Below are 27,005 nucleotides of genomic sequence, written 5' to 3'. Positions count from 1 at the left end.
GTGGGGCAACGGTTCCCGGGAAACCTCAAAATCCTGTCCTACATTGCACTACCAGAATCCTAACTAACCCTAGCTAACCCTAAATGACTTACCGTAACTATCATGCGACTGAAGCGAGGCCGTCTCTTCATACGTTATCTAAATATATCTGACTATGTATATGTGGGCCTAACATTCATCCATTAGTCCATTCATCCATACTTCAATTAGTCGACATTCATCCTCCCATAAAAATAGGTTCCAAGACCTGCCTGAATTGGGCGAAGGGACTTTTTCTACCATCCGAGCGATTTACTCAACCAGAAGTTTTAAAATTGTGGCCTTATACAAAGACAAACTAGTTGAAACTGAGTAGACCTATAGATATAGGTGTGGTTGTTGATGGGCAATCCCCTGTATATATGAGACAGTGGGAAAATCTCTCTCATACATGAACATCATGTGACCGTGAATTTTGTTGAGAAAACGTCTGGGTAAGTAGCTTGCTGCCTTTGTCGGTCTTGGGAATACTTAATGGCACCATGAAGTTCGCAGTTCGCTGCCTTACTTCAGTAAATCATTTTTTCGATAGGCCACGCTAATGCATGAGAGAGATTTTCCCACTGTCTCATACATCTAGGGGATAAGTGGTGAAAGTTGGGACGTCTCAAAAGTTCCCACTTTACAACATGTGTCATGCGTCTTCGCCACGCCTTAGTCTCTAGGCGGTTTGAATGCCAGACCTCTATATTTCGATTATATCTGATTATCAGCAGGCTTTGGGATCACCACCAATCAAGTTACCAAAATATAGAGCTGGCTCTATGTGATATGTGATACTTTATCAACGCTACTGCGTTTAGAGAAGAGGCATCCTGAATAATATTTTGGCGCTAATGCACAGACCCACGGTTTCGCGTGACTATAATATAGATGGTATTGTAATCTGTCATACATTTAACAGGCAAGTCTCAAATCGAGGGGGGTACCACCAATAGAAGAAAAAGAATGATATTGAGAATCATGCTAATTACAGGTAGCTACAGATAAGCAGGCGGATATACATATATACACACACATACGTATTACATATTTCAAAACTCGATAAATTGAGTATCTCTGAGTAGGGATAACCTCTGCCGTAGCTTGGAAACGGCGCATACAGCAGTCAGCCAGCACAATTGCCAGGAGAGAGAGAGAGAAAAAAAATGACTGGAGTTCCTTATTCCGAAGGTTCAAAATCAAGCTCTTTGAGGACCAAGCCGTCTCCGAAACTTGTTCCGATGCGCGTTCTGATGTCCCGTTTTGTATCGTTCTTTACGCAAACTTGTGGGGGGTTAATATCCCCTATTGAGGGTAGATTCAGGTTATGGGCCGCTTAAGGTACCTGTAATAATGATATCGCCAACCCGGTTCGTAACTTCCTGCATCAAAAGGCTGGAGGAGTCAGCATCTTTCCGGTACAGTCGGAGTGAATTGTGCCTCCCAGGACTATCGTCCCTCTCTCTTGGGGGAGTACTTTTTGTAATAAATATTGATATAGATAAAACCTGAAATTGTTAATGTATATCAATAGGAAATACAGGGGAGTTTCAACTACATGATTAAGGTCCGCTTTAATCAATTCACCCATCCATCGGGAAATTCAGTATCTGTGGCCTGAAAAACCCAAAGAAATACGTCAGCACCAACAATAACTGGGGAGGTATGCCAGGGGCGGGGAACGAGAGTGTTCTTGTGTGCGTGTGTGTACTACCTTCTATCTGCACTTCCCAGAAAAGCTTTATTTTTTGGGTTGTAACACTATGACTATGGTACGCATCAAGCAGATGCTTGATATACGGAAGTTTGCTGGCTATACCAAGTCCAGTAGCCACCATGAAGACAGTCCCATAAGATCCGAGTTTCAGATCAGAAAGACCGTAAGGGCCTTCGACAATCGTCCTTAGTGTGGTCGCCATCATTATTGGATCCTCCGTAGACTCTCCCCTACTCGTCCATTTAGGCCAGTGATGAAGAAGATTGCGGTTGAAGCCCTTTCCAGGCCTGACTAGGAAGAAAGCCCTCAAAAGTGACTGATCCCACCAAACTAGTTGAAATGGGTGAGATTGCAAAACAGCGCTAGACCTAATTGAAGGGATCGTGATATATATAAATTGGCCTGGTTGAAACTTGAACTAGGGATTCCTGAAGTTGACAACTATCTGGAGAATTCCATCATCCTTTTCGTGGCCAATGAGATAGGCACGTGCCCAGAGACTGCTAAAAATAGACCTAACCACTCGAAAAACGATGAGCGCTGCCCAGAGGGCGACTATCACAAATACGCAGATGCTGGTGCAGGTGCAGAGAAGTGGTATATGAGTGATCTACACATGTAGGCTCAAGCTGACAAGAACTAGAAGCGTCACAAGCATATGCAGTGCACGAAATGGTTTGAACGTCAGGCTATGACAAAACTTAGCCATGAAGACGCAGAGAAAGGTGATACCACCTACCTCAATATACTCCGAGAAACTTCTTTGGTTCTGGTTAATGGAGATACCAATAGCGGTACATATTACGGATTGTACAAGCACCATGTACTGTATCACTGTATGCAGGCGCTCCTGTGTGCGCTAAGAAATCATTTAGCTATTGACAAGGTTGTTAGGTCTTCCGACCAAGACCAAAGGAGCCATATTAATCAAAGCGGGAAATCCAGCTCGGCTCTGTATTTCCTTGCGGGTAAGGTCTTCAACGAAGATGGCGATAATATCCCCGATTATATACACAAGATATAGGGGGGCCTCTGTGCGAGTGACGTTGGTGTTCCCTCTTAGCAGTTGGGGAGTCTGGCATGCTAGGTGATTGTATGCAGTGGAGATGAAGGCTTTGTAGACACTCAGGACAGTGGCAAGCCCAGCCGTGAAGGACACCCATAGTAAGAAAACACACCCAATTGAAATAACGTAGACTGTTGTTGCGTACATTATCAATGTATCTTTAAACTTCAAACGGGGAAACCGATGTATACTTAAACCGAGGTGTATTTATGCGGTAATCTTACACCTAAAATTGGAAGCCAAGGAGCCGCAGGTGTATACGCTGAATGCGCGCGCTTATCGACCCAAACTGTGATGGGTTGTATGAGATAGAAGGAAGGATTGTTTGATTCTGGAGCTCACAGAATTGGTTAAGTGAACCAAGGAAAAAATTTGACCGCCCAGTTGACCGTCAACTCATGGATCTCTTTACCACAATTCCTGATACATTGGATATCCAAATTTTGGCCACTAAATCTTGCATCCAATGATCGAATGGCTATTTCTGAAAGACGCTCTTTCTGTCGCTAGAATCTTGGAATAGCGAACATAGTTTGTTATGAAACGAGCTACCTGGCCCCATTATCAAATAAAGTTTATTATAAAAACCCATCTCACGGTAGTATATCTGTCATGTTATGCTAGGCTCAGGACCACCTGAAAAAACACACACGCAATGTTCAGCCATGAGAGCCAAAAATGCAAGACAGCCCGGTCCGACATGTTCGAGTGAGGTTCACCGTTTTCGCAATCTCTCTTACCTCCTCTGTCTCCGACGCCCCCCCCATTGGCCCTTGGCTCATCGTCATCGTCGTCATCATCGTCATCGTCATCATCGTCCTCCTCCTTCTCATCTTTTGATCATTATCAGAGAGTCTTCACCCTCAAGCTCGATGGTATCATCATCTTTGCTAAATCGTGGGATGGGGACGTTATAGCCATCGTGGGATGGGGACGTTATAGCCATCGTGGGATGGGGACGTTATAGCCATCGTGGGATGGGGACGTTATAGCCATCAAGCAATACAAAACGGGCTACAAACTTAAAAGTTCTAAATATCGTAATTGTGAATACCGACCCATGTGTTGTTTTCAAACTACAAGTATAGACTGACACCCGAGGGTCCGGTGGTCTTTCTCGAGCCGATGGACACTACTCTCGGACAAGTGCTTTCCGCACTCCTTCCATTTGAGGTCCCCCAAATAGCGACCGTAGCTGGTGAGATTCTAAAAGAGCTGGAATATTTGCAGTATCATGGCATTGTCCACAGTAACCTTAACCCCATGAACATCCTACTCAATTATGATGGAGAAGTTAAGATCGCCGACTTTTCTCATTCCGAACAAATGAGGATCAATGACGATCTCAAGAGCCTCGGCAACATATTTATCGAGATAGTCAAACCTGGTGCCCATTTGCTTGCCTTAATTAGAGATACTGATGTTATGCAAAGAAACACATCTCTATATACATCAGAGATGTCCGAATTCTTGTCCGCAATAGGGGGTTTAATGACGGCATTGGCGGTCAGGAAGGTAAATCCCACCCTCCCCTATGTCGCCACAAACAAAAGTGTAAACATCAAAGTAGATGAAGTTTCTCTAGAATTCGCATGGGTTACGGATATTACAGCCTAATATCAGGTTCAGCTTATCCTGTGTAGCCAAGTCGTGGACAGTTATCGGACAGCGCTCCATCAATGGGTAGTATCTTTTTCTGGGCGGTGCTTAAGGAGGGGGAGGTAAAGTATTTTTCTCGCAGCGTTAAAGTAAAAAGTTTTTTGTCGGAATAAATTATCTCATTCGTGGCGATGGCTCGGCATCAAATTAACACTACACTCACTTGACATATAATCAAGCTAGCTACCCACACGTGATATAAATCGAGGGAATTACTTTGCCACTTCTCCTACATGAAACCTCAAAAAAAAGACATAGAACCACACTACTCTACCTCCCCATCCATCACCCAGTCATCACTGATGTGGCTAATAACTTCCCCCATAGCATCCCTCGCCCAAGAGCTGTAATCAAATAAATATGTTTGAAGATTCTGGCTCCAAACTGTAACCTGCGTTACTTCACTCTTGAGATTGGCTACCCTGTATATTGACTTGAGTGTTAGGTCGAGCCATCGATACAAAGAGAATAAAGAGCCTGATGGTGATATATACCGGTTTTGGAGCACGATATTTTGCTCTTTCAAGGCCTCAATCTCCTTCTCAGCCTGAACCAGCTTCTCTACCCGCGCGAATTCGGCCGACTCATCGACGGGCAATGTTCTGTCTAACGCGTACTCCTTGCTTGGGTCCTGAGTGCCACTCGTCAGGGTGTTTGCCGAAGAGCCTCCCCCAAAACAAGGGCTAAATCATGATATGGTGATGGTTGGCGAGTATTTGAACCCTTCGCTGGCTTCAAAGAACCGATCCCACTCTTCAGAGGTGAAAAGATTGAGGTTGATGGGAGATATCCTGCTCGCCGAGATCATGGTAGTTACGCTCATAGCATGCTGGTTCGCACTCCTATCACCTGGGCTACCACCGGTATTGGTGCATATTGGGTTCATGGTGTTCATTGTAGTTGTCCTCATGCTCATGTCACCATAGTTTTCATGGCACAGGTGTGTTTTGAAATTTCCCAGGTTGTCAGGTTTGCTGGTGTTACTGGAGCTCATCTTCGCGATTGTTAAATATTATTGGTGAGAGTGGCCTACCTGAGCGAGGTGAGTGTGTCTTTATCGGTTCTTGAAGATGCTAAAGTGGGGATCGACTCATGACGAGCGCACGAGTCATGGTTCGTAAAGGACAATGTAAGGGTGATAATAAAAGTGGTAACGGGGCTCATGCCCATTACTAGTTCAACTCAGACCCTAGACCCAACTTCAGAGTTGCTTCGATTTCTTTTTCTTCCTCACACACCTCATCTCCCCCGCCATAGGTGTCCCGCCACTGATCAGAACGATGGACACAACCACTCCATGGTCCAGAACAGAGACATTTCTCTTACTTTTTTATCATCTAGAAGGCTTGCCGTACAAAATGATTCGGTACATATTCAATCACAAACTCGGAAGAATACGCTCAGCAGGTAGTTTGCGTTGCCATGTCAATGACTTGCGACGAATTTATGAATTAGAGGACATAGAGCTGGGCCGAGAGCTCGACAGGGGCAAGACTGAGGTTGAGCTCTATACATGCATCCTGAAATGTCACAATTGCTAATAGTTTTTAGCGGTTTATGCGCAGTTTCATCCTTCTCGATGGAGAAAGGGTCAACGACTCGCTTCTTGTAGTCGGCAGGGGGTTGGATGAGGAGGAACTTCGTATCAAAGACACTGTGCTTGCGTGTCATGCGTGAGGAGAAATTTAGATCTTTCTATTTAATGAATATAAACCTTAAAAGTTGTATTATGTACATGAGATCACGAAATAAGTTGACCATTCTCCTCCATAAGACAAACACGAATACCAGGGTACAAATGGTATAGTGCATCCACTATTGCACCAGTGGGAACCAACTGCCCACTATGATCGTCCTCGAGAACCCGCACTTCCCAGTCAATCAGAGAACAGATAAGATCATTTAGTGCGCAACGGCGAATCACTTCCTTCACTAATACAAGTAGCTCGGTAAGATAATATACGGAGATAGTCTATTCTGTGTCGTCATGGGGCTCCAACCCAACCCGCCTTTTTTTTGTTGGCGCCATTCGACGAATAACGGGGTCGTCTACGACTCATTCCCGGGCCAGGTGATAAGGACGGAGGAGATTGTGCTTCGGGAGGAGGAGGAGGAGGTGTGAACTCATGTGTGGGGGGGAGATGACCCTCGGGAGCACGAAGGGGCTGGCCCTCTACTGAGAGGGGAGACTCGGCCTCGCTCGGGAGGGGGTAGGTCTGGATCTTGGGGAGTTGCTTGAGAACGCTGGGGCATGTCAAATACTCTTTATTCGAATATAGAGCCAACTCCACAAAGAACGCGATGAACCATGATCTTCGGCACAAAAACGTCGTAATATCGTTATCTCTCTCTAGGGGCAGGAGCCCAAGCATGTTTTCCAATATGAAGTTGTCAGCATCACGCTCATGGTGATTCTCGAAAGGGTGACCGGTTCTCCTCGTAACCTTCACCGGATTTTCGCCGGTCAGGGCGGACTTCCTTGTGGACTTCGCACATTTTTGAAACCTGCACAAGCCTGCACTGAGATTCCGGATTTCCTCCTCAAAGACTCCGTTATCGTATACGTACACATCGCGAGGCCTAAACTTCGAAAAGAATTCTCGCGCGACAATGATTACGGGGGTTGATTCTATGTACTTGTCGATTTGACTGGAGCTGAACCCAAGCTCATCAGCAATCTGCGCAAATTCTGCAAGAATATGAAGATTTTGTTCGCATATTAGCTTGGGACGATTGGCGTTCTTTCGCACCATGATAGCGGTGAACAATTTATGAAAGTTTTTCATGCTAAATAACCATAACTTCCAGTAAGATTCCTCGAATGCATGCTGATCCTCAACGAATATATGCTCCAAAGATTGTTGTACAGTTAGTTTTGTGGGACCGGCTAACAGTTTTATCGGGTTGGCCACTGTCTCGAGATATTTCAGATCCTGATAGAGCGAGTGCAGTGTGGGAATTCTGTCGTTGGCCCTTCGGATATTCTCGTAAATTGCGTCCTTGCCACCATTGCGAGGTACATCGCACAAACGAGTGAGAACGCCCCGGTTGACATCGGAGACCGCAGGGGCACAGAATTCCATCGTGTCTGCCAACTCACGATCGACCAGTGGGTGATTGGGGCCGGCCAATTCACCACAAGCTACAGACACCCAATCGAGATAACGGGCTACTTTGTGACATAAGAGACGAATTAGATAACATAAGACATATGGCCGGATGGAATAAAATCACGAGGACCCACCTCGTCACATTTCAGCGGGAGGAGTTTGTGCAAAGCACCAAGCTGCACCGCAGGCCACAACCCAGGTATGTCCAGCAGTTTGTCGAAGTTGACACGGAATCTCGCACTGCGCAAAAGCTGTTTTAAGTCCCGGGATTTCAAGCGACTAAGCCTTGACCACCAGAATTGTTGAGTAAATATATTGTTTTCTCTGGAACTCAAACGTATATTTCCAAATATCTCCCCATCAGTGATATTGGCCAAATTTGCATATTAGTGCTGTAGATAGTATAAATCTTCGTCCGAAGCAAACTCTGCGCGCGGTTAGACTATGGGCTAAGGGTGGTCTGCGCGTTCAATTTTTCAATACCTTCAATGTAGATGTCAACTCCCCACCAACAATCTATTTGTGAGATGATGTCTTCGGCGGCACTAGGCGATGATGACCATGAAGATGCTGGATCGACCCCTTGCGCATAGGAAGTAGATAATACGGAGGATCGCCGTTAATGTCATCCTTCCCAATACTCGCTTTCTCGATTGCAGATGTGAAAGCCGTTGCAGTGAGTAAGATTGGGATACGATTCAAAGGGTTTTCCCTGAAAAGTACACCATCTGTTCGAAAGATCGTCTTTAATATCTCGATATTTTTAATGCTTAATTCCCGTACTAAATATTTTAAAGAAGCTGCAAACGATTCAAACCGAAGCCATACGATACCCGCATAGAAAGATTTCCCGCCTTGTCGGGCAGCCTCGTGCTTTGGAAACCTATTTGCCATTGTTATTGTCGTGTCTGAATGTTTAGGTATGTTTAGGTAGATGATAATCCCCTGGGGGCTATTTAACTGTAAGGGGTAGAGCATTTAGTCATTATTTCAGCAATCTTCAATTGTCTCAGCAACCAAGCTAACCAGCCAAGCACGCTTTCATTATCTGGTCCCGGGTTCCTGGTTCCTGGATTCCTGGTTCCTGGTTCCTGGTTCCTGGTTCCTGATTCCTGGTTCCTGGATTAGGCGAGTCAGGATCCTTGCTAATCGGAACCGGGCCCACACACGCTAGTGCATGCCGCGCCTACATTAAAACGTTGGTGTTCTCTCTCCTCAACACAGCTAACCAAACTCATCATGGCGTGTGACCATCACTCGTAGTTTGATCTTTCGGCAGGCCCGCATAACACACGCATCCTCATCCATTCACATCGCATCATGAACCCCATAAGTACAGAACAATTACTACACTCTAACAACATTCATTTACCAGACATGATCATCTTTGTTACTGGCGTTGCTAAAGAACGCCTCCTGCGAGGTATCGTCGGGAAATCGTTCAAACCCCGAAGGACTGAGTTGTCGTCCATGTGCAAGCTACATGCTAACCCCCACACAGCCGGGGACCCAAATCCGTTACTAATAGCCGATTGTATTGCACCTGGGAAATATTATCTGGGCGCGGTTAATGCGACGGCATCTAAGTGTCATGAAACCAACATCATGACTATGATATCTCACGAAGAGATCGGAAGACTTAGAACAAGTCTATTTGCGCACGTATTGGGACCATCTCCAGTATCCTATGTGTTTTCTCAGCTGACTTCGGCGGGCTCACCGGGGTGTGCCGGTTTATTGAGTCCTGAATGCTTGCAGCAAACAAATCATCAACTCAATCAGATATATGCAGGCCAAGGTTACTTATTATAGAGCAAAGAGCTGAGAGGGGATTTTTAAAGCCTCGATGGGATCCATCAGTGGTACAATGCCTCCAAGGTCTGTCACTCGATAGTTGTAGCTTGGAGTCAATGTTTTTGTTTATCAACATTCTACGTATACCTTTCCCATATAGTCAAGTTTCTATCCTCCCATATATCAGGCCCCTACTGCAGGAGACTAGGAAAATACGGGAAGCCAGTGGTTGCCGGTTTAGTTTGCTCCATTTAGATCTAATTGATTAAATCTATATCAGTTACATGGGCCCTTATGGGTACGATCGCTTGAGAGCTCCAACTTGGCCGATAATTATCGTCTAAGAATATGCCGCAGGTAATCGAACATCATTTAGTACGATTTGGCTGTGTCGATAGTACCCACAATAATAATATCTGGAGACAACAACAGATAGTGTTTTGGGTGATGACGGGGGGTGGACTAGGGATTACGCCGATCAATTCGGCCTGATTCATAGCGGAGGACAAAATACCTGCAACAAAATCAAGCAAAGAGTTTTGGGCATCAAGCGAAGAACATTGTATTTTAGAGGTCGCAAGAGTAACATATCAATGTAGGCTGCCATAACGAATATTTATTTCATAACCCGATTGCAAATATAAATTGAAATTGTTGCTATTAAACGAGTGATGTCAAAACGCAAGGGAAAAGATAGATACACAGAACGAACAGGAAACAGAGGATGAACAATATAGCGAGATGGGTACAGATAACTGGGAGAGCAATCGAACAATAAATGTAACGAACGAACAATAGGCAAAGGCGCAACAGTTAATGAGCGTGAAGATAAAAAGAAATGCAGATTGGGTGAATGACGGCTGTGCGCAGCAAATGTTAACATAAGAAGCTATGGTTCCAATATCGCAGGCAGGAAATATGATGAACGCACAAGCGAGGATTTCACATGGTCTCGTCTTCCTCAAGTTGGGGATCACTGCGGTCGAATAAACGAAAATATTAGTACTATAAATATAAGCCAAATCAATTTACATACCATTGAAAAATATTCTGCAACAAGGCGTCCAGATCTGCAGGGTTGGCCACCGCAAGAGGAGTTTTGCTGGCCTCATGGGCAGTCGCCGAAGGAGTGAAGGGTGTGCTAGAGGTAGAAGGGGGGTCACTGGAGCCCATTTCGTCGCGGTGCGAACTGTAGGAATTAGAAAAGAACACAATAGAGAGATGTTTTTCGAGGAACCCAGGAGATATCCGTGGCATACAGCTATGGCAGTGGGTAGACAGAGGTATGTGCCCAATTCGCATTTTCCGTTGCCTTGCGAGCAACCATATCCTTGATCAAGAGCATTTGAGTTTCCCTATGTTCACCTAAGATTAATAAGTGGGCAAAGTGGTGAATTTGAAGAGGCGTACAATGAGCATAGATAATCAGACATTGCGATACAAGTCGTAGCCAACAAGTGCAAGTTAGCATGGAAATGGCCTTCAGGGCACGGAGACAGATCACCAAGAGAAACGTTGGCAATTTGCTCTGCTTGAGGCTTTGGTCTTGGGTTTCAAAGGCTGCAGTACTGTGACATGAAGATATAGTATTAGCTATAAATCAAGCATTTAAATCGACAGTTTGATGGAGAACGTGACTTACAGCGCATCAATGCGAAGAGAGAATTGGTCAAGAGAGGCCGTCAAAAGTGCAGTAACTCGCACAATGCCTGTGTGTGTTTCTACTGGTGGCGCAACATGATGCTCAAACGGTTCAAAGGGAACTGATTCTCTAACATGATCACGACATTCTGCCACAATAATCCGATTAAACTTTGCTTAATCGAGGCTGGCAGGGACGTTAGTCAGTTAACCATATGTTTATAAAAAAAAATAAAGAAGGTATACCAACACTTTATGAAGGGTTACGTCATGGTCTTTGAGGTCAGATTTCATGGATCGACTAGTGGAGGTACGGGGTTGTGAAGAGTCGGATTAGTCAGAAAGGTTCTATTGGGTTCTACCGGGTTCTGTTGATCGTTAATGTATGAGTCATGTTGGATTTGTCATCGCTGGGATTTCCTTGAGTATATTAAAGGGGGTTTTGGTTGTATTTTGTGTTCTTCTTCTTCTTCTTTCTTTACGCAACGTCTTCTGTATCTACGTTGTTTATTGCTCTATAATATTACCGTCCTCTTCTTTCTTCAAGAAGACCACTGCCTCACTTCCTTCGTGCCCCGTCGAACCTTACCCACGCTAGAGTCCCGTAGTACCCCTATTGCGAGTTCCCATACCGTCTCCTATTATCCCCTTCGTACCCTGCGGAATACTCACTACTCACCCCCTTGAGATTACGTTGCGTCGTCATCCGCACCGTACGACATGTCCACCCCCGACCCACCTGTATGGGCTGCACCCAACGATGTAGTAGGATTCAGGCAGATGTATGAGGCCGACTCTACTGAACTATTCGATAACATCGCCACCCTCGTCCAGCGCGTCCGTCTCCAAAGGGACACCCTCCATGCACAACTCACCGCCGCTAATGAAACCATTGACAACCTCGAGGAGCAGATAACCCGGCTCAACCTCGACCTCAATGTCACCCGCGCTGCCCCCGCCCCTACCGTCGCTGTCCCCGTTGCTGTTGCTCCTCCCCCTGCCCCTGTCCCCGCCTTCAGGTCCGAAAAGTTTCCAGACCCTGAAAAATTCGATGGCACCCGCACCAAGCTCCCCGGATTCACCACCCAACTTCGAATGAAACTTGAAGTCAACCACGATCGGTTCCGAAACGAGGCAGCAAAGGTTATTTATGCCGTCAGTCGCTTGGAAGGAATGGCCCTTGACCAGGTCGTTTCACTCGTTAATGCTAACCCTGCCGCCCCCTTCTCCTCCGTCACTGCCTTTGTTGCCCACCTGGAAGCCTCGTTTGGAGACCCAGACCCCCGGGATACCGCCCGCCGCCAACTCGTTGCCATGAAGCAAGGCAAAGGGGACTTCGCTACCTATTATTCGCAGTTCCTCCGCATCGTGGCATACCTAGACTACAACGAGGGAGCCAAGATCGATGCCCTGGCCGAAGGACTGTCGGAAGACCTGAAGGACGCTATGACATACCGGACAGACAGGCCTAACACCGTCGAAGCCTATGCCACCATGTTGATGACAATCGATAACCAGGTTCGGGGCCGCAAAGCTGAACAACGGGCCATTCGGAATACAATGGGACAATTCACCGCCCCCGCTGCTGTCGCACATCCATCTCACACCGCCGGAGGCCTCGCCCCAATGGACCTCTCCGCTCTCCAAAGCCGCCCCACTCAACGTCCTGCCCTTGAACAACGATACACTTTTGTCAATGGACAACGCAAAACCTCTGGCGCCGAAAAACAATGGCGAAGGGACAACAATCTCTGTATGTACTGTGCCAACCCCGGTCATGTCTTTGCCAACTGCCCCTCTGCCAATCGCCCGCGCGGTAACCAACCGGTTATGAGAGGCGCCCTCCTCGCACCCAGCCATACGGCCGTCGACCCCGCCGCTCCACCGGTCGCTAGTCCCGCCTCCTCTGAGTCGGGTTTTCAGTAGTCCCGGGCTTGATTAATGGCCCCTGCCCGGGACCTTCCAATGTTTCTCCTTTGTCTGCGTTTTCTATCTCTGGCTTCTCGGTATCGTCTGTGGAGGATAAATTGGATGGAGATCATTTTGTTGCTTCTTGTAAAATTATAAACAATAAAACATCCATTCAAACTCACGCACTGATCGATACCGGTTGCTCCGGATTCGCATTCATTGATGAAACATTCGCGCGCCATAACAACTTCCCATTTCTCCCCCTCAAATCACCCCGCACTCTTGAAGTCATCGACGGTCGGTCCATATCTTCCGGACAAATTACCCACCTCTGCTATCTGCCGCTATCCATTGACTCCCACCATGAAACTACCCCCTTCTTCGTTACCAAACTCGGCTCGTACCCACTCGTCCTCGGAATCCCCTCGCTTCAATTGCATGACGCAACATTATGGTTGAAGGATAATAGCATACTGTTCGACTCCGAATACTGCAAACGCAAGTGCAACTCTTCCCCTATACCCGTTCCCATTAGAGGGGTTGCACCACCGCCCCGTTTCCACCTCGTCAGTTCAGCTGCTCTTTGTCGCTTTGCTCGAAGAGACAAACTCCAAATCTTTAGTACAACTATGGAGGAAATAGATCGAGCAACGGGCGAGGCCCCTAAGCCAGACTGGAGGAACCGGGTCCCAACACGGTATAAGAAATTTCATAAAATGATGGACGAAGAATTCGCTAACGAGATGCCGCCTCGCCGCCCCTACGATCATAAGATACCGCTCAAGGAAGGGAAAGAGCCCCCTTTTGGGCCACTTTATGGTATGTCCCGCGAGGAACTCATTGTGCTGAAACAATACATACAGGACAATCTTCAAAAGAGGTTCATTCAGGCCAGCTCTTTGCCTGCCGGTGCCCCTGTCCTATTTGTTAAAAAAGCCGATGGAACACTCCGCCTCTGTGTCGACTATCGTGGCCTCAACGAACTTACTGTCAAAAACCGCTACCCGCTGCCACTCATCCGGGAAACTCTCGACCGCCTTTCCAAGGCCAAGTGGTACACCAAACTTGACCTTCGCCAAGGGTACAATCAAATCCGAATGGCTGAGGGTGAAGAATGGAAAACAGCTTTCCGAACGCGTTACGGACATTTCGAATACACCGTAATGCCCTTCGGCCTTACCAATGCACCAGCCATCTTTCAACATTTCATTAATGATTGCGTCCGTGGTTACCTTGATATGTTCTGCACAGCCTACCTTGACGATATCCTTATTTACAGCGACACCTTCGAGGAACATCAAGTACACGTTGAAAAGGTCCTGGAAGCCCTACAAAGAAATGGAGTAGTGCTAAAACCAGAGAAATGCGAATTTCATACACAAAGTACCACCTATCTCGGCCTGATTATCGAACCCAATGGTATTAAAATGGACCCAAGGAAAGTGGAGACGGTGAAGAATTGGACCATCCCCAAAACAGTTAAGGATGTACAAGCATTCCTAGGCTTTGCTAACTTTTACCGCCGATTCATACGCGGATTCTCGGAACTGGCTTCTCCTCTTACCAGACTGACACGTAAGGACATATCATTTGGATGGACATCCGAAGCCCAAACCGCCTTCAATGCCCTCAAAGAAGCCTTTACCACGGCACCCATTCTTACCCATTTCGACCCGGAGAAGGAAATTACTGTGGAAACCGATGCATCTGACTATGTCTCCGCCGGTGTACTCTCCCAATACGATGACAATGGTATCCTCCGACCTGTTGCATACTTCTCGAAAAAACACTCCCCCGCCGAATGCAACTACGAGATTTACGACAAGGAATTATTGGCAATCATTGGGTCTTTTGAGGAGTGGCGACCGGAACTTGAAGGGGCTGCACACCCAATCGCCGTCATATCCGATCATAAGAATCTCGAATACTTTATGAGTACCAAACAACTCAACCGGAGACAAGCACGGTGGGCAGAATACCTGTCACGGTTTAATTTTGTTATTAAATACCGACCAGGGAAACAAGGAGGGAAACCGGACGCGTTGACAAGAAGATCAGGAGATCTCCCTGGAGAGGGGGATGAAAAACAATTGCATCAGAGTCAAGTTGTGTTGAAGAAGGAAAATCTCGATGCAAAGCTAAGTTTGTTGGCGGGTTCTTTCTCAAATGAGCCCGCTGAAAAGAAAGTCTCACTGCAGGAATTATTCGATGAAGGATATAGCGCTGACCCGTTTCCCCAAAAGATACTGGATATGCGGAATAAAGGCGATCGACAATCAAAGGACATATCACTCGCCGAATGCACCGAAGTTGAAGGCCGGTTGCTTTACCGAGGCAGCATATATGTACCCGACTACAACCCTCTCAAGCTCCGAATCCTCCAACTCTACCATGACGCTGCCTCCGCCGGACACCCGGGATGCGAAAAAACATTCAAACTCATCAGTCGAGACTACTATTGGCCCCTTATGCGGAATTATATTGCCCGCTATGTTCGGAACTGCCACACCTGTCAACGAAGCAAACCCAACACCCATGGAAAACTCGGCGTACTTCGACCTTTACCGATTCCGGAACAACCATGGCAGGAGGTATCGATGGACTTCGTTACTGGCGTACCGGAAAGTGAAGGGTACGATGCAATTATGGTAGTGGTTGACCGGCTAACAAAGATGCGACATCTCCTACCCTGCAATACTACCGTCAACTCCGAAGACGTCGCCCGACTATACCTGCGGAACATATGGAAGTTCCACGGGCTACCCACACACGTCACCTCCGACCGCGGTACGCAATTTACAGCTAGGTTTTGGAAGGCTCTTTGTAAACACCTTAACATCGAGGTAAGGATGTCCACCGCCTTCCACCTGGAGACTGACGGCCAAACCGAAAGGCTGAATGCTGTAATGGAGCAATATCTACGTGGGTATGTCTCTTACCAACAGGACGATTGGGTAAAATGGCTTCCTATGGCAGAATTCTCCGCCAACAACCAGGTCTCCGCACCCACTAAAGCTACACCATTCTTCGCGAACTATGGATTCCACCCCTGTTTCACAGTGACGATTAAATCGCTCGACAGGACCCCACCGAGTCTCAATGCTAAAGACTTCGCCTCGAAGATGAAAGAACTCCATGAGTACTTACGTTCCAACATCCGCACGGCGCAGGATCAACAAGAGCAGGCCGTCAACACTAAACGAACGCCGGCCCCACGGTACGATGTCGGTGATATGGTGTTTGTTTCAGCAAAAAACATCCGAACCACGCGTAACTCCCGGAAGCTGTACTGGAAGAAACTGGGACCGTTCCCCGTTAAGGAAATTATATCGCCATATGCGTATCGAGTCGACCTGCCTAGAAGTATGAAGGTGCACCCCGTCTTCCATGTATCATTGTTGGACCCCGCTGCGAATGATCCTGTCCCAGGGCAAATTCAACCACCACCCCCGCCCATTATCGTCGAACAAGAGGAGGAGTATGCAGTTGAGGAAATCTTGGACTCACGAGAATTACGGAATACTGGCCTGCAATACTTTGTTAAGTGTACGGGCTATACCGACCCCACCTGGGAACCCGCCGCATACCACGACAACACCGCCGCCGTTGATATCTTCCACATGCGCTACCCCGACAAACCTGGACCATTGGAAGGGAAGATTAAGGTTAAGGCTCGCAGGAGCTCGCGCTTGAAGGGAGGGGCTACTTTCATGGATCGACTAGTGGAGGTACGGGGTTATGAAGAGTCGGATTAGTCAGAAAGGTTCTATTGGGTTCTACCGGGTTCTGTTGATCGTTAATGTATGAGTCATGTTGGATTTGTCATCGCTGGGATTTCCTTGAGTATATTAAAGGGGGTTTTGTTTGTATTTTGTGTTCTTCTTCTTCTTCTTTCTTTACGCAACGTCTTCTGTATCTACGCTGTTTATTGCTCTATAATATTACCGTCCTCTTCTTTCTTCAAGAAGACCACTGCCTCGCTTCCTTCGTGCTCCGTCGAACCTTACCCAAGCTAGAGTCCCGTAGTACCCCTATTGCGAGTTCCCATACCGTCTCCTATTATCCCCTTCGTACCCTGCGGAATACTCGCTACTCACCCCCTTGAGATCAGACTTCAAATCACTAATATATTCGAGGATATCGCCGATGACGACTGTATTCCCCTTGAGGGCGTCATTTGTTGCTTTGAATGTTGATAGCAAACCATTGGCATCGGCGGAGAAAGACTGAAGAAGTTTCAATATGGTTTCAGTGTTTGCTAAAACTGACCTACGTTCCAAGTTATGTGGGACATCCATTTCGTCGGCGTCAGATATGTGGTTATGATGGCTAAAACATTTTGTCTATTAGCAATGCATCTCGGATGATTATTGTATGAGAAAGAGCAAAAACCATACAAGTCCGGACTTTTTTGGTTCAGGAAGACAGCGTATGGCTGAAGACAAGAGAGAATTTTTTCAGTGTTTATAAGAGCAGCGAGAGTATCTTCTTTATAGGTTTGATCTGAGAGTGTGTCCTCACAATCCCTCCCCTTGTTTTTGTCAAAACATCTCTGCTTGTATTCGGAGAAAAACTCCGCCCTATCACAGGTTAATGCCGTCTTCGCTGGAAGGTGATCAGACATACATAGAAGTCAACATTTTGCTTGAATTCTTCTTCCGAGGTCTCCTTATACTTCCTGAGCCGAGGTCCCAAGTGTTTCTTGAGAAGCTCAATCATTTCTTCAACACCGATATATGTTTTGGGTTCGGGTTGGCTGAACATGCTGGTGGTGAAAGACATCAGTGCAATATAAAATGTATATGTATAAAGGGTACTAGTATGAATAAATTGGAAGGCGAATGTTGTTGGCAAAAAGCTGGATAATGGGTTCTTTGTAAAGGCTTATATGACATCCCGATATTCAAATCACAACACATTGAAGCCTCAGCATAATCGTGCTCACTAGGTTTCTCATGTCGAGGGTGTAATATCACCAACAGCCAGGCACATGATGCATGACACAAGACGTAGGGTGCATGAAGAACCTTTTCCCCATACCGTGCTGACGGACGATTGATCCCTTTCGAGCACATGATACACATTCTCAGGTGCATGAAGAGATGGCCTGATGTTACGCCGTGCCGTATTGTCTGTCGAAAGTGTAATAGCGCATAACACAGGACGCAAGGCGCATGAAGAACATCGATCATCAGAAAGGACTCGATTCACTCCCACGCCAAGTTTCATTTTTTTTCTTTTGCAGAGACTGCGCTTCCGCATTCCAATTTCTTTATTATCGCAATGCTGCTGGTAGGATCGGTATGATCAATAGCCAGGAATAACGTAATGAGAAAAACTTTCAACCAATCATAATCTATCACTCGGGATGTATCATCTAGCACCCACTCGCCCGCTGTACTCACCCCCAAGCTGGGCGTTATTCTCTATGCGTTCTATATCGAGTCAACATAGTGTTAACATTTCAATTCATTATTTTGTATTGTATGTTAAGACAAAAATTCAGATGCCAAGGTACGCGCCAAGTTTATCCTGTTCAAGTGAGTTGCAAGGGTGACATGAATTTGCCACGATGTACAATACTCAGCTTCATTCCTGCCCATCAGTCCTGTTCTCTCGAGTCTTCATCGGAAAAAAGAAAAAAGCAAATTCTTATCGGTAGCAGAGCCCTTAAAGATTATTGAGTTATAGCGATAGTATCTTTGAATAATCTGCAACCTGATTGTCTATATTGCACGGCCGTCTCTATTCTATCCGATTCTACTTCTCTTAGAAAGGACCTCTGTTACACTGGAGGTTCGAACCTAGACCATCCTGACTTGTTACTCGGAGTCTTATCACCTATACTATCATTTTCTTTACCGCATTGATCTTTCTTGACCTAGAAAGATCAGCCATCAGAGCCGTTACCTGTCACTGCTGCTGATCATCTTTTATAGCAGATAGCTATTTTTTTGGACCTGCCATCTGATAGGCTTCGTTCCTCAGGGGTGAGCATCTCTATTTTTGCTACCCCCGCTTGTTCTATCCCTTTTTGGATAGTTCTAAAACTTGAATAGATGAATTATCACCCTCAGGGGTTAATTAAATTTACTGGAGGACATCTGTGGAATATATCGGATAACTGTAGACCAATCGGTATAGTCAGGTAAATAAAAACAAAGTCGGAATCCAGGTCGATTTTGAACGTTTTTTGCATTAATCATCCTCCACGCACGGATCATTTACCCCTACACACCAAAGAAATTGTACAGCGGCGGGTAAAAGTGATCGGATGCTTGCAAAAGCAATATTATATTTGGCGGTTCGAGGTCGTTGGCTTCGAGTTCGAGGCTGGGTTAAAGGTCGATACATCAACGAAATGGCAACGAATAACAGTATTTGATAAATAGGATGAATATAATGTACATTTAGTAGTGTGTAGAAGCTCCGTTTCTCTTAATACATTCCCTGACTCTCCTAGGCATACTCGCTATCAACCTCTTGAAGTCATCTCGTGTGAAGCGATCCCATTCTTCCTAGAGTGCTTGTATAAGCTGTGGCTAGGTAGTAATGGCCGGGGTTCTTAGGTTTATTCTGTATTTCATTTTCTGCCATACGTTTTCAATGGAGTTGAGGGCTGATGACTGGACAGGCCAAGGTATCCGTTGTATTCTCAAGCGATTTCTAGCTTCCCTAGCAACCACAGACCTGTGTATGCTAGCTCCGTCCTCTATAACCATAGCTTCACCATCTGCCCATCTTGTCTGAATATAAAAGGGATTTAATGCGGGAATTATAACAAGTTTAATATAATCTGGGCCCTTTATGGACCCACTCGGTAAGATCATTATAGGTCCTTTAGTACCCAACTTGATCGCACCCCATATCATGACCGATGTCCTACTACTTTTGAAAGAAGGCAGTAGACAATCTGGAAGATCCTCCTCACCAGCTACTCTCGATACCCAGCAGGTTCCAGCATGAAATCTCACCTCAAATCTCGATTGGTCGGTCCAAATAATATCTCCTCAATCCTCCAAAGTCCAGCTCTTTCTTTCCTTGCACTGGTTTAACTTATTAACCATGTGCTGCTTCTTTAGGAAAGGCTTTCTTTTTGCGCGACATTGGTGGATGCCTGCTTTGGCTAAATATTTCCTAGCAGTCTTTCTAATAATCGAAGTAGGTAGGAATTTGATAAGCTGATTAGGAACTGTACGTCGGCAATGTCATGAAATTCAGACTAAAAACCGCCGTTCTCTTAGCCTTAGCTTCTCTGACTGGCCCTTCTCAGGGGCATTTTTGGTGTAGGGGACTAGACTGCCAGATTTCCGATTGTCTTTATCTCGTTTGACAATTGAATAGCAGGTGCTTTTTGGTACTCCAGTTTTCTTGGCTATTTTGGCAAAAGGATAACCCTCGCCATATAAGGTGATAATAACTGAGCACTGAAGCTCTGTAGTCTCCGCCCTTTTAGGTTTTGAAAAGGGTTTGATGGCGGTTATTTTGGCTGTTTGGGTACTAGAATCCGTTTGCTATTCACTTCTACGCTCCTCACACGAGTACTACTACCATCAACATTGTCTCAGATTTCTCAGCAGTTGATACAGGCGTCCGATCACTTATTACCCACCACTGTACAGTACGAAAAAAGGGGGTAATATCACTACGGTAGGAAGGATAATATGGTAGTGCTATAGCATTACTGTAAAATACTATATAATTAAAATTGCTTTTTTTAAAGAATACCGAAATTTAAGAAATACGGCAAGAATACCGTAGTAGCCAGAATACGTATTCCAGAGAATGCAGGGTTAGTAGTAATACCGAATTTTGTCTATTACAGTAGCGCTCCAGCAGAACTGCGAGATCTAGAGAAATGCTTAGAACTTTAATTACCTAACCCTAATTCCGCATTTTGAGATTGAAGCACCTCAACTACCAAGATCAACAGATATTAATCCATCAATAGATACCTAGGGGTTCATTCTCTGATGATTGGCGTTCCAGAAGTAGGATATACTTTTAAAGGATAATTTTTCTGATCTAGGCATAACATCTCTCGCGAAAGAGGAATAATTCCCCCAGGCAATCCCCTCAGGCAATCCCCTCAGGTAATCCCCTCAGGCGGCGATGATAGCAATTGCAACCCGGTGCAGCCTTAATGATGATGGCGATGGTAATGTTAAGGTGTTCGTAGGCCTAGGTGAGTACATGTACATATACGTACCATCAAGACAAGACTGGGCTCAAAACAAGCAGAGCTAGTGTTAATCTGCTGTACCGGAAGACACTAATTGGTATTCTTTGCCATATATACATGTATTTCTCCAAATGCCGGTGTAAATCGGTATTGGAAAGAATACGGTATAGATAAGAGTACCGCACTACTACTGTAGTGTTGCTGTAGAGATCCCACCCCCTATTTTAGTACTGTATGTTGTGATTGTGACTCTCCCGTCAAGGATTCAACCCAGACCTAGAAGCACCCCGCCAGCCCGAATTGTAATCCGAGGAGCCGCAAGGATCGACCGAGAACGACATTCGTATTGTTGAAATCTTTAATCTACCCCGGCGCATATTTGCTACACAGTTCTCCGCCTGATGTCTGGTCTATTTCTAGACAGGTCAGCAAGATTTCCAGTCTCGGAACTGAATCACAGATTATCACTCGACATGTGAGCCGGAGTCTTTAGTTTGGCGAAAAGAAGCTGGATGCAATACACGTGTGAGTGCTTCGAGACGGAGCTCTCAAGCTAGAAGTGTGGAATTAATAGTCAACAGGCGATAGAGAGTGCGGAGTGAACATCCAACCGGCACCCAGTTGTTAAGTTTTCTATCAACGTTTGATGTAGTGACAGACAAGCTTTGATGTGCAACGCTAGCCCAGATCCCGTTCCCGTCGTCTCCAACCCGGGCGACAGCAAGGATCGTGACAGGGTGTGGGCCATACCGAATGTGGCTAGCGTCGCAAAGCGCGACCAACGTGTGAACATCTGGATCCCTTGATTCGCGTCAGCCAGTATATTAATATACTTCTTTCTGTGGTATCGCCTGCCCTGTTCCAGATCTCACATACTCAACATAACCACTCACTCTAAACCCCAGCGCAGCTGTTTTGCACCAGAGGCAGATACACAGCCGAGTGATGAGCTATGATGGACACCCCCGAAACTAGCAAATCTGCAATGAGGATGCTGCCTTTCGAAGTTCCTGGAACTGTTCTTCCAGCACACGTAGATCCAAGCAAGGATCTCCACATTTACTCTTTCCGCGGCTGTAGCTCCATGTAATCACTTTGGTAAACGTCGACCTCGCGCGGAGGTTGGCCACTAACACCAACATGGTTAGCATGTCTTGTCAAGGCTCCGGCTTGGCCATTGTCCTTGGCGGCCGACATAATAACTTGATAAGTGTCCCGAATGAACAAGACAGATCAGCAGAGATATCTGCAAGTTCATGCTGTCTAATGCTCGCCAGATTGTCTGACTGGTTTGCACTTTCCCGCTTCTCTTTGTGCGATGAAACAAATACGGAACGTTAGGCATTCCTGGGATCGAATCATATCGGGTCTATGCATGTTTTTTGATAGCGGGTCAAGTCCTTGAATATCAATATATTTCACACTTTGGGGCCATACATATTCCAGCTGCGGCACATGACCATCTTTCTGCCCAATCGAGAATATCGATATCTATATGTACTCACTAGGAGCTACAGAGGAGAGAACACCCCCGATCTCTCCAATTTCCACCCACCATTAATGGAACTACAGTCCATATATATCGCCGAAAGCGGGTGATCTCTCACACCTCGCCCAGCTACGGTACAGATCACGTTTGGTGACAGTGGTAGGACATCAATCACATCCGCACTCTCAATCGTCCTACGACTCCGGAGATGCCCCTTCATTCCAATACAAACATAGCAGCTATGGCTCATTAATCAAGTCTTCCAATACACAAACAGTGCCCAGCACGCCCCCCCCCCATCTGCCCATCTCATCATGTCTACCCCCCACCGGTCAAGCCCAGGCGCAATACACGCGCACATCCACCCTCTCCACATGATTCACCCACCCGGGATACAGCGCCCTCGGATAGACGCCCAGCGCCTGTCCCGCCTTCAACGTCCGCAGCCATTTCTCTGCCCCCGCATCGTCCGCATCCCACGTAACCGTGTGTGTCTTTGCCTCCCACGTCGCCGCGAGATTCCGCTGGACGACCTTCCGCCTGTCGTCCGTTTGGTCTCCGACGGGCCCGGCCTCGAACCAGGTGTGGGAGCCATCGTAGGTCCCCCACAGTGACCGATCGCTTGCCCAGCCTGCAGATGGAGCGTTAGAGATATATTATCAGAGGGGATCCGGGAGCTGTCGTAAACATACCCTGATCGTGCGAGCGCATGCAGAACGATATCCTCCTCACCGGCGCCTCCAGCGAGCTCTCGATCGGCACCTGCACATACGGCTGCTGCGGGTGGTGCTGGTGCACATCCCACTTCTCCTCCCGGCTCGCCTCCGTGTAGACCCAGTACTCGCCCAGATGCAGGATCCTGCTCACCGCCTTCTCCGGCAGCCTCGTGAGCTTCAGCAGCAGCGCCTGCACGTCCTGCACGTCCTGCGGCCTGAGGACGGGCTCCTCCAGCGAGCTGCGCGTGCCCAGGAACCACAGCAGCGACGGGAACCACGCCTCGTCGCGCGCCCACTGCAGCTGCCCGATCAGCAGGTTCCTGAGCCGCGCGACCCGCGCCCCGCGGCCGATGAGGAAGTCGGACAGCGGCGCCGACCCGGCCTCGAGGGCAAGCTGCAGCGCGGTCTTGCCGGAGACGGGGGAGTGCAGGTCGAGATCCGCGCTGCCGAGCATGTCAAACACGATCTGCAGCATCCCCACCGAGCCCGCCCGCACCGCCGCCCGGGCCGCATGGGAGCCGAACCCGTCCATCGCGCGGCCCTCGCGGCCCCGGGTCTTCAACAGCTGAATGAGCACCGCCAAGTTCTCCGGCACACCTCCGCTGACCGCCGCTTCGGTCGCCGCCCACATCGTCTCGGTCCCCGCCCCTACATCCGGCCCCGCCTCAATCAGGGCCCCGAGGATCTTCGCCCCCTCTCTGCCCGCTGCCGCCACAAACGCAGCATCCACATGTCTCCCGGCATCCCGCTCCAGCAGGACCCTCATGGTGCTCTCGTGCCCGCCCCGCACTGCAGCCACCAGGGCTGCTTCTGTGTTCCACCCGATGCGGTGGGGGTCTGCGCCGTTCTCGAGCAGCACCCGCACGGCCTCCGTCTGCCCGTGTGCGGCAGCGTAGTGGAGTGCGTATCCGTATTCCCCGCCGGGCTCGTTGACCATCGCCCCATGCGTGATCAGGGTGCGCACGGTCTCGGTGTGGCCTGCGCCGGCGGCCAAGGAGAGCAGCGACAGGTTGCCGGCGGTGGTGCGGGTGTTGGCATCGAACGGCTTCGTCAGGTCCAGGAGCTCTAGGAATCCAAAGTGACAAGCCACCGGAAGGACACTGAGCGGCGGGGTGAGGGACGGCGTCACCGCGTTGTGCGGGTCGGTGAGCCAGAAGACAAACTGCGGAGACGGCTCTTCGGTGCTCCCGCAAAAGCGCGACAGCTGCTCCTTGATCTTCTCGCTGTCTCTGCGCTGCTGCACATGGTGTCCCCAGAACTGTGATGCGTAGGCCGCGAACGGGGCGGCGACGGCGGCAGCGACGTCGGGCTCGGCGGTGAGGTAGTCAAGACAGCGCTCGGCGCCCATCTCGTGTGCCTGTGAGACTTCCCCGCTCTTGCGCTCCAAGAAGCTCTGTATTGACGCGTGCGCAAATCGCACGACGCCGGCCTCATGGTCCTCTACCACGAGGTTGTGGCACACCCGGAGGACGGTGTTGATGTCGGCGGCGTTGGTGGCCTCGACCAGCTCTGCGGGGGAAAGAGCGCGGGGAGCACAGAGCAGCCATTGGGAGATTCTGTGGGCGAGGTCCTTTTCTGTTGCCGGCTGCGTGTCAGTGTGTTCGCTGAGGATGTACCCGTAGAGGGAGTCGAGGTCGGTGGGGAGGTTTTGAGACTGGAGATACTGTTCGACGAGGGTACTGGATGAGAGCTGGGAGAGCATCTTGAGCTGGAGATCAACCCAGAGGAAGCTGCATTTCACGTCAGCCTTTCTACTTGTAATTCCAGACTCTGGAAATATAGAGAACGGGGGCGTTTCACCATCCGTTCGCCTTCGTCCGCAGCGTAGAACGGATCAGCTGCCTGACTTCCTCATTCTTCCCTGCGAGTCCTAGGTCCTTCCTGCTCCCTATGGAAACGTCCAAAAGCATATCGATATCCTCTTCATTCGCCATCTCGAGTGCCATCACCGGCAACACCTTCATAGACTCTTCTGAACCCGAAGCACCCTCTCCCCCGGCCACAAACACCTTTACTACGCCCTTCGCAGCCAACACAGCCTCCTCCAGCACCTCGAGCAGCGCCGAGCCAGCGCCATAAATGACAATGGTGTTCTGCGAATATACTCCTAACAGCTCTACGAGCAAGCTCTTTGCCGGCAGGTATCCCTTCTTCCATCCCCGGAACACAGCGCCGTAGACAGCCGTAGCATCAACATTGGTGCAGAGCTGTACCAGCAGCGCCCTGAGCACCATATCAGGATCCCAACAAGCCTTGTCACGCGGGTCGCAGTAAAAATACGCGAACCCTTCAATGCCGGCGTGGGTCTGGCGGTCGAGGAGGAGCACATCTATCAGCAGCGACCTATAGCGGTCAGTATGCACAATTTCAAAGAATGCGGAGCTTGCATAAGTACGTGAGCGTTCTCTTCCCGGAACCGGCTGTATTCCTTTGTCAGTAGCGCTTTGTCAATATTCACATCTTGAGGCGTGTCATACGTTTCCCGTGCAGCCGGAGCACAGTGGAGGTGCTGGACTCCCGCCATTCCCGGAAGGCGGTGCTCTGGAAGAGCCATGCGCCTGTTCCGTCGGTGCGGGCGTGTGCTGTGTATTTATGCTGCTGCTCGTAGGGTACGGGGGTGACCCACTTCAGGAGCTCTGTTCTTTCGGAATCTAGTCGGGAGTCAGCACGTGGAGGCAACAAAAGCAATAGGCAGGTCGTACCTTCAAGGTCTTTGTATAATGTGTTAGGGATTTGAGGGACATCTGTCACTGGTGGCCGCCGGGAACCGTGGAGAATGGCGGCATATTGAAGCAGCGCAGCTGGGGGTGCAGAAACTTTGGGCTTTGCGGGAAGGATGCCAGTTCCTTCCTGCGTAGACGCTGGAGTCCAAGACGCTGTTAGTATTTACTTGCAGCGGAATTCCGCCTTGACTATATACGCCATATGCGAATGTCTTCGCGGGGACAAGGTCAATACGGGGAGTGTAGCTAATCCGAAGGGCTGTTTATACAAAGCCCTCAAAAGCGCTACCAAGGGTTGATATAGGAATCTTTGGGATAGCTATCCGAGCGTGATAATACCGACAAACCAGCTTCTACTCACCTGAACCATCTTCCTCCGCACCATCCGAGCCCGCCAGCTCCTCTTCTCGCTTAACCGACTCCAATTTCTCCCGTACCTGATCACCTTCATTCGGACTCACTCTTCTCCCTAGCACAAGATCTCAGCAGTTTGTCCACCGGAAACGTCAAGAGTCCTATACACTACCTCTATAGAGCTTCCTAGGATTTAGGATAGACAAATAGCCTTTGAAAGTAGCAAAGAAATTCTTCTTCTCTGGCGCACGAGCTATGCCCGTAGGGTTGGTAGTGGACTCGGACATCGTTCTCTGGTAAGGATCTGAGATTCAAGCCTCAAGCATTAATTACCGGGGGGAGGGTCCACCTTAATAAAGCTTTGCCGGGGCCAAAAATGCAGCGTTGTTAATAAACCCCCTTATCTCCCCAAGAATCTTATCGGCCTCTCAGCAAACGTTGCGGTAGAGTTCCGCCCCCCACGAAAAAGGGCCTGCATGGACGACTTTAGAGATAGTTCTTGAGGATCTATATTATCGGAAGCGAAAGCGGGGACAGGCTGAGTTTATTGGCCGATCGGAGGTTTTCGCGGAATCAACCAATGCGCTGGTAGAGGCACATGGCCAATAGCTGGTTCTCGGTA

The 27,005-nt window shown here is 48.1% G+C and overlaps 6 protein-coding genes across 6 annotated transcripts; 1 reads left to right on the top strand and 5 right to left on the bottom strand.

The window, feature by feature from the left end:
* Nucleotides 1-3,929: 3,929 nt before the first annotated feature.
* H6S33_004125 (uncharacterized protein) lies at nucleotides 3,930-4,421 on the top strand (the record flags this gene model as incomplete). The annotated part of the gene is made up of 1 exon (XM_044835497.1): nucleotides 3,930-4,421. One exon carries the CDS (start codon nucleotides 3,930-3,932, stop codon nucleotides 4,419-4,421), a length of 492 nt encoding a protein of 163 aa, XP_044691659.1.
* Nucleotides 4,422-4,728: 307 nt separating this feature from the next.
* H6S33_004124 (uncharacterized protein) lies at nucleotides 4,729-5,358 on the bottom strand (the record flags this gene model as incomplete). Its single annotated transcript, XM_044835496.1, has 3 exons — nucleotides 4,729-4,885; nucleotides 4,958-5,146; nucleotides 5,207-5,358. The coding sequence occupies 3 exons, from the start codon at nucleotides 5,356-5,358 to the stop codon at nucleotides 4,729-4,731; spliced, it is 498 nt and encodes a 165-aa protein (XP_044691658.1).
* Nucleotides 5,359-6,448: 1,090 nt separating this feature from the next.
* Nucleotides 6,449-7,546, bottom strand: H6S33_004123 (uncharacterized protein; the record flags this gene model as incomplete). The annotated part of the gene is made up of 1 exon (XM_044835495.1): nucleotides 6,449-7,546. The coding sequence occupies one exon, from the start codon at nucleotides 7,544-7,546 to the stop codon at nucleotides 6,449-6,451; it is 1,098 nt and encodes a 365-aa protein (XP_044691657.1).
* A 543-nt stretch (nucleotides 7,547-8,089) lies between these two features.
* H6S33_004122 (uncharacterized protein) lies at nucleotides 8,090-8,467 on the bottom strand (the record flags this gene model as incomplete). Its single annotated transcript, XM_044835494.1, has 1 exon — nucleotides 8,090-8,467. One exon carries the CDS (start codon nucleotides 8,465-8,467, stop codon nucleotides 8,090-8,092), a length of 378 nt encoding a protein of 125 aa, XP_044691656.1.
* An 8,483-nt stretch (nucleotides 8,468-16,950) lies between these two features.
* H6S33_004121 (uncharacterized protein) lies at nucleotides 16,951-17,701 on the bottom strand (the record flags this gene model as incomplete). The annotated part of the gene is made up of 3 exons (XM_044835493.1): nucleotides 16,951-17,248; nucleotides 17,317-17,450; nucleotides 17,546-17,701. The coding sequence occupies 3 exons, from the start codon at nucleotides 17,699-17,701 to the stop codon at nucleotides 16,951-16,953; spliced, it is 588 nt and encodes a 195-aa protein (XP_044691655.1).
* A 5,221-nt stretch (nucleotides 17,702-22,922) lies between these two features.
* On the bottom strand, nucleotides 22,923-26,670 carry H6S33_004120 (uncharacterized protein; the record flags this gene model as incomplete). Its single annotated transcript, XM_044835492.1, has 8 exons — nucleotides 22,923-23,221; nucleotides 23,283-25,036; nucleotides 25,107-25,649; nucleotides 25,702-25,726; nucleotides 25,784-25,957; nucleotides 26,009-26,167; nucleotides 26,391-26,498; nucleotides 26,556-26,670. 8 exons carry the CDS (start codon nucleotides 26,668-26,670, stop codon nucleotides 22,923-22,925), a joined length of 3,177 nt encoding a protein of 1,058 aa, XP_044691654.1.
* Nucleotides 26,671-27,005: the final 335 nt, after the last annotated feature.

Source organism: Morchella sextelata, assembly GCF_020137385.1.
Source record: "Morchella sextelata strain SCLS chromosome Unknown scls_16, whole genome shotgun sequence".
In the NCBI taxonomy this organism is placed as follows: Eukaryota; Fungi; Ascomycota; class Pezizomycetes; order Pezizales; family Morchellaceae; genus Morchella; species Morchella sextelata.
This window is presented reverse-complemented; position numbering and strand designations above follow the sequence as displayed.